General features: G+C 37.3%; 2 protein-coding genes across 9 annotated transcripts; both read right to left on the bottom strand.

Moving 5' to 3' along the window:
- Positions 1-229: 229 nt before the first annotated feature.
- On the bottom strand, positions 230-3,291 carry LOC103441343 (COP9 signalosome complex subunit 5b-like). Its single transcript, XM_008380022.4, has 6 exons — positions 2,752-3,291; positions 2,168-2,449; positions 1,938-2,085; positions 1,759-1,841; positions 731-808; positions 230-612 (listed from the first exon to the last, which is right to left on the bottom strand). The coding sequence occupies exons 1-6, from the start codon at positions 3,154-3,156 to the stop codon at positions 505-507; spliced, it is 1,104 nt and encodes a 367-aa protein (XP_008378244.1). The 5' UTR covers positions 3,157-3,291; the 3' UTR covers positions 230-504.
- Positions 3,292-4,407: 1,116 nt separating this feature from the next.
- Positions 4,408-12,392, bottom strand: LOC103441344 (protein KAKU4-like). 8 transcript variants are annotated; one of them, XM_070826462.1, is made up of 13 exons: positions 11,981-12,392; positions 10,966-11,039; positions 10,289-10,404; positions 9,691-9,776; positions 9,484-9,602; positions 9,028-9,210; positions 7,985-8,204; positions 7,296-7,345; positions 7,102-7,132; positions 6,902-6,980; positions 6,211-6,296; positions 5,111-5,204; positions 4,408-5,033 (listed from the first exon to the last, which is right to left on the bottom strand). In XM_070826462.1, the coding sequence occupies exons 1-13, from the start codon at positions 12,225-12,227 to the stop codon at positions 4,640-4,642; spliced, it is 1,779 nt and encodes a 592-aa protein (XP_070682563.1). In that variant the 5' UTR covers positions 12,228-12,392; the 3' UTR covers positions 4,408-4,639. The 8 variants fall into 8 exon arrangements, with proteins under 8 accessions (XP_070682563.1, XP_070682562.1, XP_070682561.1 ...); XM_070826461.1 differs by having other exon boundaries at positions 5,111-5,210; XM_070826460.1 differs by having other exon boundaries at positions 7,090-7,132.
- Positions 12,393-14,792: the final 2,400 nt, after the last annotated feature.

Consider the following 14,792-nt stretch of genomic DNA (forward strand, 5'->3'; position numbering starts at 1 on the left):
ATTACGTGTAAGGAGCCAAACAATATTAAAAATAAAAACACTTTTTAATAAACTCCCTGCTTAGTAGGTTACGAATAAATCAAACCCCAAAAAGTGCAAAAAAATGGTTATGCAAAGATTTTGAATAAAAATTAAATTTAAGCTTACAAGACCAATTATTTCTTAAATTCATATATTTCCATGAGGTAGTTTGGGCCTCATAGAAATGCAAAGGTAACACAATTCACCATTCGAGCCGCAAAGCCTACTTCCAATAGAAGGATTAATTTTGTCAACCATCCACCAAATAACAGTATATAGATACTAGGAATAGCAAAATGGAAATTCCGAAGAAAACAAAAATAAAGCACCAGCACCCCGAGGATTTACAAAAGTGTAGCAACAGAATTTCAGCAACAATGGACTCAAAATATCGGGATCATAAACAGTGACCCGGACTCCATCAAGGTTTCCTTCCGGCAGTGAATCATCTCCGACATCAGTGTTGCCGCCAGAACGCCAAAATCAACTTTCAACCATTGGTTCGGGGTCAGAAGATGGTTCTGTGAGAGATGGCTGTAGGAGAGATCTGTTGGATTGGCGTACAGAATTGAAAAGAATGTCCTTGATAACCTGAGCAAAGACAAATAAGAGCAACTGTGTTAATTAAGAACAAATTGGACGTTGCTATAAGTATCCACTGCACAAGCAAACAGAGGATATATGAAGATTGGCACGGCCAGGGGGTTACCTGTGACATCAGACCATGCACCTGCTCGACAGTTATCTTTGCACTGTCACGAGTAATTTTGGCAAGTTGGGATTCTTCCTGCAAATTCATGAAGCCATTCAAATTCAACTACTGGAAATATAGGTAATCAGCGTGAATGATGGTTAAATAATAACAAGATTCTCATTATGTAACATTCTTCTCTTAATCACAAATCTCTCCTGCACATGAATGAAATCACCCAGGCATGCATTCTAACATTACCTGGATCTAAAATGCCTATCTATATGGGGGCAAGTGGGACCCATATAGAAACGATAGCAGAAGACAAACTGTGGGTACTACAATTCTAAACAGTTGAATTTGTTGAACAAAAACGTTTTTTTTTTAATGAGTGGCAGGTAAACAAGTTGAATTTCCATATAGCATGATATCCAGTGGCTGCTAAATTTTAAAACAGAATCCAATGTTCCAGAGAAGATTCAAAAGTGCTATATTTTTGTTTTCCTGGTTTCTTTTGGAAAAATAAATAAATACAAAAACTTCAAAACTGTTTCAAAGCTGAGAACAAGAATCAAGAATACAAGAAACAACACAAAGGCAAGTCCACATGATTCTCAGACTAGGCAAATAATTTGGTTCTTTATCCTTTTGACTTTCTTCTTAATATCTACAGAACTAGGTATACATATATTTATCAGTTTGGTTTCATGAAAGAGAGAGAATAGAACTCAATGATAAAGGAGAATGACACTATGTTCACACATCAAGTTTGCATGTAAATCCACTCATAGACATATAGAATGACGAATTTTATAAATGTGTATTTTGCATAGACTAGATGAATATAAGGAGTGGCACTGGAATCCATACCACCTTCCTGCCCTAACCTTCTCTACATATATATATATATATATATATATATATATATATATATATGAGTAACAGATTCCACTTAGCAGTTATACTTGTATGGTCCAAATCCATTTAAAAGATAGCTCTTCTAAATCAAATGAGCGAGATAGAGGGAAATGGGAAGAGAGACTTACCTCTCTCTTTCTTTGTGGGGGTGTTATTAATGGCCCAAAGCGAGAATGAGCCAAATGATTCTCCGCTTGCTCTAGCTTTTCAGCTGGCATGATGCAAAGAACACAACTTAATATTCAGTAAATAATCTAAGATATATGGAAAATACTTGAATAGGTAATATGGACAGGTAAGAAAGTACCTAGATCAGAAATTTGTCCAGCAACATAGTCTCCATTACCCAATAAAGGTGAGGAAGAAAGAGTATTCACCCAATACTTGTTCCAGAGCAGATCCAAGAGGTGAGTGTCAAGAGAAGACTTGAAATAAGTGATATCCAGAGAATAATACTGCATACACAAATACAAAAGAAGTTTCAGATAGTAACAAACCAAAGTTCCGCATAAGAACTCTAGGATAATAACATCATACCTGTTTACAGTGAACACCAAAGTCCTCAATTTTGTTCAGAGGAATGGTCTGATACTCGGAGACAGGATCGTCTGGAGGCTTATATCCATCTGGGTACGTCCTGAATGCACCAATGTCAACTTTTCCAGCAGACACTGTCCGAGTTGGATCAATAACAACAGCCAAAAAGGGCTCCTGATATTGCTGGTTAAGCATCTGCGTCGAAACATCAATACCCGAGAGCCAGCATCCATAACCCGGATGAGAATGGTACCACCCAACCACATTCTCCAACCGCCCCGCCTAGGCAATAAAACACTCAGTAAGCGGATTAACCTTGCACAAATAGAACTAATATATGGACTCCAATACAATAACCCTACTCCACCAATTAACAACAACAAAATTTGAGAAACTATATGTCCCAACACAAACCCCACTAAGAAACCTAGCAAATTCAATTTCTCAGCAACTATGTACGAAAAGAGCAGCAACTCAATGACGCAATAGCCCAACAACAGCAGCAATTAGGGTTTCTGAAAGCCCAAAAGTTCATGCCTTAAACATTGAAAAACACAAATAATTTGAAAAAAAAAATCACAAACCTGCTTATTGGTTTGGGAATAATCCACCATATACTCATAGGCATCAGCCTGAGCATTAACCCTAGTCTCAGTCCCTTCAACAGGCAAAGCAAAAGCGTCCATGACGATAATGGCGTCGCCGTCGGTCTTGCCCTGCATGAGGCCCATGACCTCGATGGTCCCGCCAGAACGGGCGTGCACAACCATCTTCAAGAGCGCGAGGGCGGAGATCTTGACGCGCTTGAAGTAGTGGGGGTCGTTGGCCCAGGGCTTCTCCTGCTGGAACTTGACCTGAGCCGCCTCGTCGTAGTAGAATATGGCGTCGGCCGTCGGGTCCGCCTTCGGCTTCGCCACGCTCGGCGGCGTGTCCATGGGGATTACGTTGTTCTCGAGCTCCCATGTCTGCTGGGCTATTTGCGCGTCCATGGTGTTTGCGAAAATGTCTCTGAGAGACACTACTGCGTCCTTTGATGTTAATGTAATTAAGCGAAGTCGATTTCTACTAAGAAAATAAATAAATCGCCATTGGGCTGCCTTTTGTGTTTTTAGGGCTCCTTCGGAGAAGAGAAAGCCCAAGGAGCAAAAAATAGTTTTTATTATTATTATTATTATTTTATTTTTTAAAGATCGATATTATATTTTAAACAAGGGTGCAACTTGGCCGGATTGGTTGGATTAGATGGTCAACTAATCCAAACCCAAGATTTGGGTTTGGGTGGGGTTCAAGTTCATGCAAGTTTATTTGAGTTCGAGTTTAAATTGTGCTCGGGCTTACTTAGGTTGGATTCGAATTTGCCCAACTTTATTGAGTTCAATTTTATAACACCTTATTTTGTAAAATATTTCAAATTTTCATCAAACAATGTCAATATATATTAGTTAAAATTACAATTTTACACCATCATAATCCATACGGATGTTAAACCAAATAGTGTGGAGACCACTTCTAATATTTCAACCAAGCGAAGTTGAAATAAAATTACAAGAGACTACCAAAGTAAAGGTAAAAGAAACATTATCATTCATTGTTCAAATAAAACCCAACAACAAACTTCAATTATTGTCTTCCCTAAACTTGTACCTTCCTTATATTATAGGAAGCGGGATGAGTTTGCGTTGACATGGGCAGGCAAGAAATCAGCCAACCTAATAAATGATCGGGTTGATGTCGAATCGGGTTTGGGCGGGTTTTTACTTCATTCTAACAAGCTCGATCGGGTTTGAAACCAAGTGGGGCATGGGTGAATTCGGATTGACCAACCCAAGTTGCACACCTTCTTTAGACTACTTTACACGGTATGGGATTCAAATTTATGTGCTTAGTGAGTTGCACATCCACTGTAACCAATGTGACCATGTCCACATCCATTGAAGCAAAAGATAGTTTGTTATGAACTGTTTTGCTGATTCTAGCTAATTGTAGCATAATAGCCTCTCTGCACGTGCAAACGCGTTTACTTGATTCTTTCCACTTGCAAATGTTGTGTTCTTTTTCTTTAGCACAGGGGCCCAAAGCCAATTAGTGTAAATCATATGAAGGTCGAGAGATCCCGGCAGTATCAGCCACTATAAAATTGCCTACAAGGAGGAACAAAATCATTACAATTCGCGAGCCATGCAAATGCAAGGTTCACTCAACATGAGAAAATTTGGAGAGCTGTTACAACTTACAACACATTGTGCACACTCAAACAGGCGGTTTTCACAATTCCAATTAATTAGGAACATTCTCTACAACATTTTAAGTCTAGCTAAACGTGGACAAAGACCCGTGGTGTAAATACCTGACGGTAATTCCTACCCTGTTCCTGTTGACATGGAATCCCAACAAAACGAAACACATTTGCCAAATTACATAAGTTAGTATACAATAAATTACACTGTAAGGTACAGAAACCACAATTCTGTGTCATTTGCCCCGCGACCTGCCTCTCCTGTTGGATCTAGTTGGTCTCTTTCCCTTCTGCTTCTCCACAACAATGTCAGTCTTGGCTACCGGGCTTGGCTGGGTCAGCTCCTGTGATAACTCATTGGGCATGCTAGAGCTGTTTTGGGAGCCACTGGCAACGAAATCATTGTCCTTCGTGACATCAATATAATTTTCAATCAGTTCGTGGACCTCAAAAGTAGCTTCATTCAAATGTGCGCCATCGTTTTCCTTTGTGGCACCAATATCGTTTCCGTTTTTGTTGGTGACCTCGCCAGTAGGTTCATTCAAAAACTCACGGTTATCATTTAAACTGACTGGATTACTTTCCCCATTGAGCATGGAGTTTTCTTCTGTGCCCAACTGTGCTGACAAACTGAAACGAAGAAAGGCAATGCAATAAGATTATGCAGATAATGCAGCACCAAAACAATGACATCAACAACCGCTTACTCAGCTACTGAAGAACGGAAACCATTTGTGGTATAAGCACTTCTTGATGCAGTCGCTTCTGTTGTCAAGCACGTTACATCGTGTAATTTTGAATCTGAAACTGAAAAGTAAATAGAATATAAATACGAACGCCTAATGCACAACCAAAATGCTTAGTCAAATGTCAACTACTATCCAACAACTGAACTTCAAAGATTTATGAATGGCATCTTTCAGACTCGATAAATTATTCAGTACAAAATAGAACTGCATCATCCAAGCTACATACATAGTGTTCTATCCCAATAAAACAATGATATAACTGGAATGGTATTACTTGCTGACACAATATGGTGAGAGTATATGCATGACACGTCAAGTAAAATAGTTTTAGGTGATAGGCTGATAGCACATATAATTCCATTGGAAACGAAGACCAAGTGAGATGAACTTGTCCTCCCACAGTATCTAGTTTTTTGAGTAAGGGCTGGTTTGGTATTGCTGTGCTTTGAAAAAAAGCTGCTGTGAGAATAAGCGGTTGTACTGTGAGAATAAGCGGCTGTGAAATAAAGCCAGTAGAGTGTTTGGTAAACTTTTTTGTGAAAGTACTTTTAGAAAAAAAAGCAGGATGATAGTTTGTCTTTTCATTAAAGGAGCACTGTAGCTCCGTGTGCTTTGAAAAAACTGGCTTTTTTTCAAAGCAGCAAATAGCAGCTTCAGCTTTTCCTTTGATTTTCAGCTTATTCTCACAGCAGCTTCCAAAATAAGCCCTTTTTTTTTAGTTTACCAAACACAAAAATGACCCTCAGCTTTTTTTCACAGTGGCTTTTTTTAAAATCACCTCAATCCCAAACGGGGCCTAAGTCTACCTGGATAAAGTGTTGACATTCAGAGTTTCAAGCACATATACTTAACGATGATATACTACCGAACAGTAAAGACACAGTTCACACTAGTTATTCAGCCAGACAAAAAAAACTCCTTTGCTACATATACATATTAGTACAATACATTTGAATGCCGAAATGGCCAGCACAATATCAAACATATAACCTGTACAATAACAACACAAATGTGTATGCTTATATAACCCACACAATGACAGGGTCGAAAAAGTTCACCTTGTATGGTTCCTCCGACCACTGAATTTTGTTGTTCAGACCCATTAGTGTCCTTATGTCCATCAAAATCACCAGCACCAACATCACTGTGACATACAAGGGGAATTGAATGTGATAAGCCAAACAAATATCGAGGGTACAAAATGGAAAAATAAAGGAGGAGGGGGAGAAGGGGGAGGAGAGGGAGGGGGGGGGGGAGAGGGGGGAGGTGGGGAAGGTGAAGGAAAGATCAAAATCACCGACCCAAACTGTACAGAATGGGAGTTGGGCGCAGCTTGGCCCTTGTATCAGACATGCTCAACAATAGTAGTTACTAATATGAGGATGCTAGGAAAATGAAATATCAACTATTTCTTGTAATTTTTAAGTTTTTATTTAGAACTGCTCCTCAAACACAGGAGCCGTGGTATTCGGAGACAAAGAGTAGATGTTGCCTGACAAGTATTGCTGTGTCTTATCATGCTGAGGTCAGATGACACCTTTAAGTAAACTACAAGTTGATATGCATAAACAACAATTTTAGGTTAACCACAAGCTGATATTTGAAGAATCATAAGCTTGCTTTCAAATGGAACCTGTAATCTAATAACGATTTTTGGGTATGCATTGAATAATTTTTTAAGAAGCTATAAGAATTAGTTGACAGAAGTTTTCTTGGCTAAATAAGATACAATTTCGTGAAGGAGCAAACCTGGGAGCAGTCTTGATATCTTCAGATGCTTCGAGTCGTTGTCCAGAGCTTAACATCTCTTCTAAGGCATTCTGAGAACCTATTTGATGGACAAACTTAGTGAGTAAAAGATGAATTAAAGGTATAGTATACTCATACACATGCATTAATATGAATGTCCAAAGGAAGAAGATAAAAGTGAAAATTACAAGAAGCATCACCCTTGCCACCCATAGAAGCAGCATCTGAATCCTTCACAAAAAGAAAAGAAAAGGTTATAACAAGACATCTGGTAGCACAATCTTTATCAGACTTAAAGAAAAAATAAATAAACCATATGTTAGTAGTCAAATTGCAACAAAATGATACATATGCCTAAACAGTTGTGGTGATTTTCTTCAGAACTGATAATTACCGGCAGTGGCAAATCTTCTTTCTGCAATCCATATTGTGTCTTCTCCGAAACTGAGAAAGCAGAAGATGGGTTATTTCCTATAATTTATTTTCCTTATACTCTAAAAATTTATAGGGGAGTGTTACTAGCATTCCAAAGTAGTCATCTTAAACTACTCTTTTGTTCATTTCTCTATAAACTCATTTTCGTTGAAGTGTTTATGGAAATTGTTGAATTAAGAAAGTTTTTAATTGGTTGACTGAAGAGAAAGAGAATCCCTAGTGTCTTCCCCAAAACTATACGAGCAGAAGATAAGGTCCCACATGTTAGTTTTATTATATTTAATTTCCTTATATTCTAGAAGTTCAAGGCAAGTGTTATTGGAACTCCGAAATAGTCATTTTGCACGACTGTTCTCCTACGATTTTTCTCCTTTCATTAATATCATCTTCATAGTACGGTTAATGGAAATTGTATCAATAAATTCTGAGATTAAAATAATTGAAGAGAATATAAGGGAGGAGCGTATGCAGACTATTTTGGAAAGCCAACACAATCTCCCATAAACTATAAAATTATGCAACTTATTCATCCACTGATGACAGTGGATTATGGGACTAAACCAACAGATTTACTGCATTCCAGTCAAGAAAAGATACCGTCGGAGCCATTGGACGCAGTTATTCCTAAGGACAAGGTCAAATTCGAACCTACGGCATTTTTAGAATTGTGAAGTTTATCTCCCACATCATCTTCTCGTTGGCCACCCGGAAAAGAACCCAAGACACTTCTTTTTTCTAAAGCAGATGTGGACCAATCAATTCTTGTAGAAGGTAGGGACCTCAGGAGTTCTTCTGTTGCCTTAGATCGCACTCTTCGTATTTCCTCCTGAATATTCCAGGACCCTGTAGCAGGGGCATCCCTTTTCAGCTGCATTAAATTTTCAAAATCAGCATATCAATAACAACATACATTCCCTAATTTCTGTTTCACTAACTAAAACACAGAACACAGAAAGAAAGAAAGAGAGAAAGAAACATGTGAGGTTCAACATCAACATCCAATGTCTTATTTATTAAGTTGCATTTTCAATTAATAAATGGTCACTACACATTTATATGAGAAAAAATTTCTGTCATGCTTCATGTTCCCAGATGTGAGTGACAACGCCGTCATTGGACCCAATAAATTGTCTTGACACATTGATAAGTTCTCTGTGGATCCACTCTACTAGGTTAATGTTTTGGCTTGTCTGCCTAAATATTAAATCACTAACTTTTCAAGGGTTTCTCTGCATTTTACAACTTTACAACCTATCCTTGCTTACAAAACAAGCTCTTCCTAATTGACCCAGCATACACAACACAACCTGACATTTTTTTAGTCACTGCAAATCGACAGACTCCGTAAAATCTGCAACTCAGCCTTGCTTTGCATAACACAGTTACACATAATACAATAACCAGAACTCCCCTAACCCACATATCTTTCTGATTCAGAAAAAGTCATCATCCATTTAAACAACAAACACCCAATCTTAAACTGAGTTGGCTAGTCTTTGTTCACTTTGAAAGTCAATCTCCAGCCTCAAGTTTTGTCACATACATTTATCATTAACCAAGACCTGGTATCTATATGGGCTGGAGTAGTAAATAACCTCCCGTTAGCAATACTGTTTTGAGTTTAGAATCTACATCCTACCTGTCAGAAACCAAGGTGAAAAAGATATGACGAGAAAATTTCCAAATGGTACCTTGGATGTAGACACAGAATTGCCAACAGTTGAATATGGGGTTTCTTCGTTGAAAAGTTGCATCCCTATTGATGACGGAGATCTCAGTTCTCCATGCTTAATAGAAGGAGATGCCCATGGAGGACGTGCCCGCATATACACTTTGGCCACATCCACCGGTGAACCACCTTCGTCTTCACCACCCTGCCCCAACAGGATCAAATTGAAAATGTGATACATCAGACTTTGGTATGTCAACAAATTGCTAATATAAACTCAAGGAGACGGTAATAGCATATATCTTCGATGTAGTTTTCTTTCATCAAAATATTAAAAAGCTTACAATTGCTTACAATTGCTTATTTGACATAAAAAGACAACTTATGGAAGATTTCACCCCAAAGATAAAATGCCAGACATGGGGAAAGAGACAGCACATGATAGCCATGATATAATACCAGAGGAAAGAGCACTAACTTGTGGGAACATAAGAGCGCTCAAGGTGTGGGTTCCATGATCCAAAACTGGCTTTGAAGTTGATCCCAATCTCTTCTCACTCAACCATTTTTTTGCCTCCATAACAGGACTCTCTACATCTGCAATGCAATTAATACCAAAGTTAAAAAGTAATTGGTAAAATTTCTAAACCTGTTTCGCTGGAAACTGTTTTGTTAGGTGTCTCACCTGGTCTTGTATTCTCTGCACCTTCAGCATTGGTAAAACCTACGACTCTCGATTTAATAATCTTTATTAATCTATCACATTCTTCCCTGGTAAAAAATAAAGTTGAAGTCAAATAACTAGTTAATAGGAACGAAGAATAATTAGCAGAAAGGTTGCATGATACACAACAGTTTGTGGAAACCTCTCTATAACACAGATTTCAGACCAATTCAGTATAGAACCCATAAAACATTATGTTCATGGTAGAGTGCTTATAAATTGAGGACAAGACCAATGAATCAAGGCATATCCTAGCCTTGAAGTGTGAAGAAGCATCTTTTACTTTGATAGAAGAACCATGCCTAAGCACTAAACCTTAAGAAAATATTTCTAGAAATCAAGGTTCAATAACACGAGATTCTCGAAGTAGAATAAGAATTTACAGACCTCAATGCAGAAAATAAATTAGGATGATATAAATACACAAACAAATGACAAGCAAACATTACAAGTCTAATATAAGTAGAAGAAGGATGAACCGAGCAACAACCAAGGAAAATCCAAATGTGAAATATAAAATTATAATGATTCATCTTTAATCAAGAAAGTGCAGCATTACCTCGAGAAGGTCTCCTGCATAAGTAGTTGTTCAATTACATGCTTCTTGTTGCTCTTCCCTAGTGTTGCTGGGGGCTCCTTCTCAAGGAACTTGATCTCTTCTGATGTCCCATTCCTCTAATTCAACAACAAAAATCAACATTGCATGCCTAATACAAGAAAATGAAACTGTAGAAGCTAAGAAAAACTGAAAAAGTGGTTTAACTACACGTATTGTGTTACTGTTCATATTCCCTGGACAGCCCTGAAATTTATACCTCACAAAATTCTTGGTAGCCCCACATCATATCTTTTTCTTACCCAACTAAATCGCTTACCACAAGCTTTTTCCACAACTTTAGTTCCCAAATAACCCATTGAAACCATCCTTAAAGATCACCTTCAGTGCTGTAAAATATGCACAGCCTCCTTTTTGTTCCTTATCATCCCCATGAGTATAAAAACTTCAAACTAGTTTTCTACAACCTAAGTAAGGATATGACTACAACCTCTTGTAGAGCCCCATACACGAGCTTTCTAAATTTGTACGTTCATCAATGGGAAATTGGGCATGAGTCAAATGACCTAACTGTTTAAAACATGTAGTATAAGTTCTTTCAAATGCTCAAAAAATTGCTCAATTGTAAGCATAACGATGCATGCAGTACAACTGAACAATACAACATGTAGGGCTATTACCTTATTCAATCCATCATCTTCCTGGGTCGAAATATCTTCATTATCATCATCAGCCTCATCGTCAGTCCCATCCTCTGAAAAATTAGACAAGAAATCCAGTAAAAGGCCACGAAAACCAAAGGGCAGCATTCTTTTTTCTTCACTAAAGCACAAAACTGCCATACTCTTTAATACATCAGACAAACCAAAATCCGCCACAGCTATGTACATATATAGCAAGATTAAGAAGGAAAAAAAAAAGAGTAAATTGTAGCAATGGTCTCTTAACTTTAACTTAATTGGAGAAATGGTCCCTCAACTAAAAATTCATTACCATTGGTCCTTCAACTCATCAAAACGTGCAGCTCTGGTCCCTCAACTAAAAATCTATTACCATTGGTCCCTCAACTTTAATCCAACTGGAGAAATGGTCCCTCAACTTTAACCCAATTGGAGCAATGGTCCCTCAACTTTAACTCAATTGTAGTAATGGTTCTTCCAACATAACTCATTTTGACAAAATTTTAACAAAGTTGAAAAAATGACTATAGGTTCATGTTTTGATGAGTTGAGGACCCCAATTGTAGCAATGGAGCTTCCAACATAACTCATTTTGACAAAATTCTAATGAAGTTGACAAAAAGGACCATAGCTATACATTTTGATGAGTTGAGGGACTAATGGTAATGGATTTTTAGTTGAGAGACTATTGCTCCAATTTGATTAAAGTTGAAGGAGCATTGCTACAATTTACTTGAAAGAAAATGCCATCTTTAAAATAATTTATTTTCCAAAAAAATTACGTTTTCTCCTAAATTCCAAGCATGTAGCACACAATTAGAACAGTAAACAATCTCCAATTTTCTTAGCACCAAAACCTAATCGACCTACACATTCAACCTATCAAAACTAATTTCCGGATCGGAACTAAGTACAGTATCAATTTCCGGCATTTCAACTACGAAATTACCAAAACATACACAAATTGAGCTTCATATAATCACTGTAAACACATACAAATGCAAAATTAGATTACCTGAGGAGGAAGAAGAGTCAGGACCAAAGACGGAGGAAATAATCTTCCCGGCGCCGCTGGCAATCTTACGAGTAGGCGAGTAGATGAGCCGGGAGAACCAATTAGGGTTTTCGGGTGGTGCGGGATTGACAAACCTAGGCCGGTCGTAGGGAGTCCTAGCACCGGCGTACCGTCGAGGGCGGACAATTTTGCCGCCGGATCGGGAGTCTAGTGCTCGGCGAGATCTGGAAGTGGCGGCGGTGGCCATGGCCGCTCTCTCATGTGAAGGAGGGAGCCAAAAAGGGAGGGAATGAGAAATAGATAGGAGTCCGTTGTGGAGGTTAAAAAGGGAGTGTTGGGGGTTTGCTTGTGTGTTTTTCGCAGTCTGTCTTATCAGAAAATTCTATTCGTTGAGGTTTGTATTGTGACGGTTATAACTATTTTGTTTTTTTGTTGACTATTTTATTTGGATTTTCAGTTCTAAACAAGTCATTGTTGGTGTACTTTACTAATCGGAACCATTCAGTATTTTAGAATCATTCGCTCATATATATATATATATATATATATATATATATATTCGTGACAGAATCAGAATTTTATAACAACGAGATTATAATTTGAACTAAGGGAACATCATCGGATCATTTCGTCTAGCTTAGTATCTGCCTAGTTATGCTGCATTTGTCCATTTTGTGGAGGACTATCATGTAAGCTTTTTATCGAACATAAGAAATAAAAGACGAAAGACAAAGGAAAGAAAGATAAAAATTCTACAAATAATTATACATAGGGTTGCACAAAAGAAATAGCGGTTTGTAATTCATTGTTCCTGACTTATTCTTTCAGTTTGTCGCAATCATGTATAGTGTCATACCCAAATATACAAATAAATACATATTAAAATTATGGAGCTATTGGGGTCATGAGCAGTTAATGACCTCATGTTGGCTCTGCCACTGTATATACTAACTTTTTGTCACAAGTTTATGCAGGGCAATTGGCTTTTTTATTCTTTTAATTTTATTTATTTTAGATATTTTTTGTTAAAATCTATTTTGAAAAAAAAAATGAATTTACTAGTCATAAATGTTTCGAGGGTATTCGGCTAAAATCAAAATTTAGAAAGAAAAAGAGAAATCGGAGGAGATCGAACTCGCACTAAAGTGTATAAGCATAATTGTTTGTTTTGCCACAATATGATGAAAGAAGGCAGTACGGAGTAGAAGAATTTGACTTTGACTTTTAGAAGCATACCGTTGTTGGAGAGCGAGCCAAACGGTACGAGCAGTCTGGAAACGGGCAGTGACAATGAGAGCCTTGTGTGGCCAAGGGAGCCATTGATCCACGAAAGAGATTGACAAAACAAGTCAGAATCAATAGAATACCGGAGATATTCCTACAAGTAAAGAAACAAGTCAGAATCAATAGAATACCGGAGATATTCCTACAAGTAAAGAGATTGACAAAACAAGTCAGAATCAATATGTGCAGGAAATCAGTGATTACTTCTATCACCTTTTCTCCTCAATCCATAGAGACAAAATGTAGGAATTAGACGGTCTTTCTGGGCATGCCTTTTATTTGGTAAGTAACATCGATGAAGCTACTGTGAAAGCTACAACCTTAGAAAGATTCAAGAATAAATTCAATTGGAGGCTCCGTTGTATATTTAGACCAAATCATTAGTCGCCACTCAAAACACAATGGGGAGAGGGAAAAGATTTGGCAAGGAAGGTGTCTGAGCAAACAAAGATAAAATTGAGAAAATTGAAGAAAAGAAATTGAATTAGAAAACAAAAGAATGAAGGTCACATGAGGTAGCGGGGTGGCAAAAGGAGAGAGAGAGGTAGATGTAGAGGGGTGACGAGAAGGTCGAGGGTGATGGGAGGAAGAATCCAAGAGAAAGCGAGGTGGGAGGAAACATAAAGGGACGGAGGGAGAGAATGAAGGAAGAAGTAAAGAGACGGCACTGTGGGAAATAGAGGGGAGGCGGGGAGGTCTGCCGGTTAACTAAATTCATCTTAATTACATGGGGATTAAAATTCGAACATCGGTGCAGAAGAGAAGCACATTGGTCTAGCACTTAAGTATGGCCAAATATTGTAACACTTTGATGGGTTTCTTAGTTTCTTTTATTAATGTTAGGTAGATGAACTTTTTGGACCATATTTGTAAATCATGTAATATGTTACTAATAAAAAATAAGCATGTTAATCAACACTTAAGTAATAATTTAATCATTAATAATCATGTCATATGTTTACAAACTATGATTTAAATAGATGGACATCCTAGCATTACTTTTTTTTTTTTGGGCAATTAAATCCAGTCCAAAAATCCAAGCTATTTCTTAAATTTTTAATGGATGTATGGCATTGCAACGAATTTGTAAGTTGATATATAACATTGTAATGTTTAAAAGATGAGATATGAGATTGTGGTGTGACTCAAAGTTGAGGTGGTTTCATATAATTTACCCAAAAAATTTCAAGCAAAACATATTTAAAATAAAGTTGAATACAACTAAATCTGAAGAGGTAGTTGTATTAAAAAAAACTAAATCTTTTGCATAAAAAAAAAAACAAGAAGAGTTAGTTGAAAATGATTTATTTGTTATATGGGTAGATTATTCAACAAGTGTGCAAAAAAAAAAAATTGAATGCAACATGGTTGAACAGATTTAGTTATTATATTTAAGATTAGCATATGGGCACACACAAAATGTGTAAGAAATTTTTTTATTTTTGTTTTTGAAATAGAAGGAGAGAGTAAGGGAGTGATAGAGAATGTGGGAGTAGGAATTTTTTTTTAAATTTATAATTAGAGATAT

The sequence above is a fragment of the Malus domestica genome, chromosome 08, assembly GCF_042453785.1.
Source record: "Malus domestica chromosome 08, GDT2T_hap1".
Taxonomy (NCBI): Eukaryota; Viridiplantae; Streptophyta; class Magnoliopsida; order Rosales; family Rosaceae; genus Malus; species Malus domestica.

Bases quoted from the DNA above. Each gene is read 5' to 3' on its own strand.
- LOC103441343 (XM_008380022.4), bottom strand. From the start codon at position 3,156: ATGGACGCGCAAATAGCCCAGCAGACATGGGAGCTCGAGAACAACGTA. The intron at 1,842-1,937 runs GTACTTTCTTAC...GCATCATGCCAG, and splicing joins TGGACAAATTTCTGATCTAG to CTGAAAAGCTAGAGCAAGCG. The intron at 613-730 runs GTAACCCCCTGG...GTCTTTGCTCAG, and splicing joins TGCATGGTCTGATGTCACAG to GTTATCAAGGACATTCTTTT.
- LOC103441344 (XM_070826455.1), bottom strand. From the start codon at position 12,227: ATGGCCACCGCCGCCACTTCCAGATCTCGCCGAGCACTAGACTCCCGA. The intron at 8,205-9,027 runs GTACCATTTGGA...AATTTAATGCAG, and splicing joins ATTCTGTGTCTACATCCAAG to CTGAAAAGGGATGCCCCTGC. The intron at 7,133-7,295 runs GTAATTATCAGT...CTTTTTGTGAAG, and splicing joins AAGAAGATTTGCCACTGCCG to GATTCAGATGCTGCTTCTAT.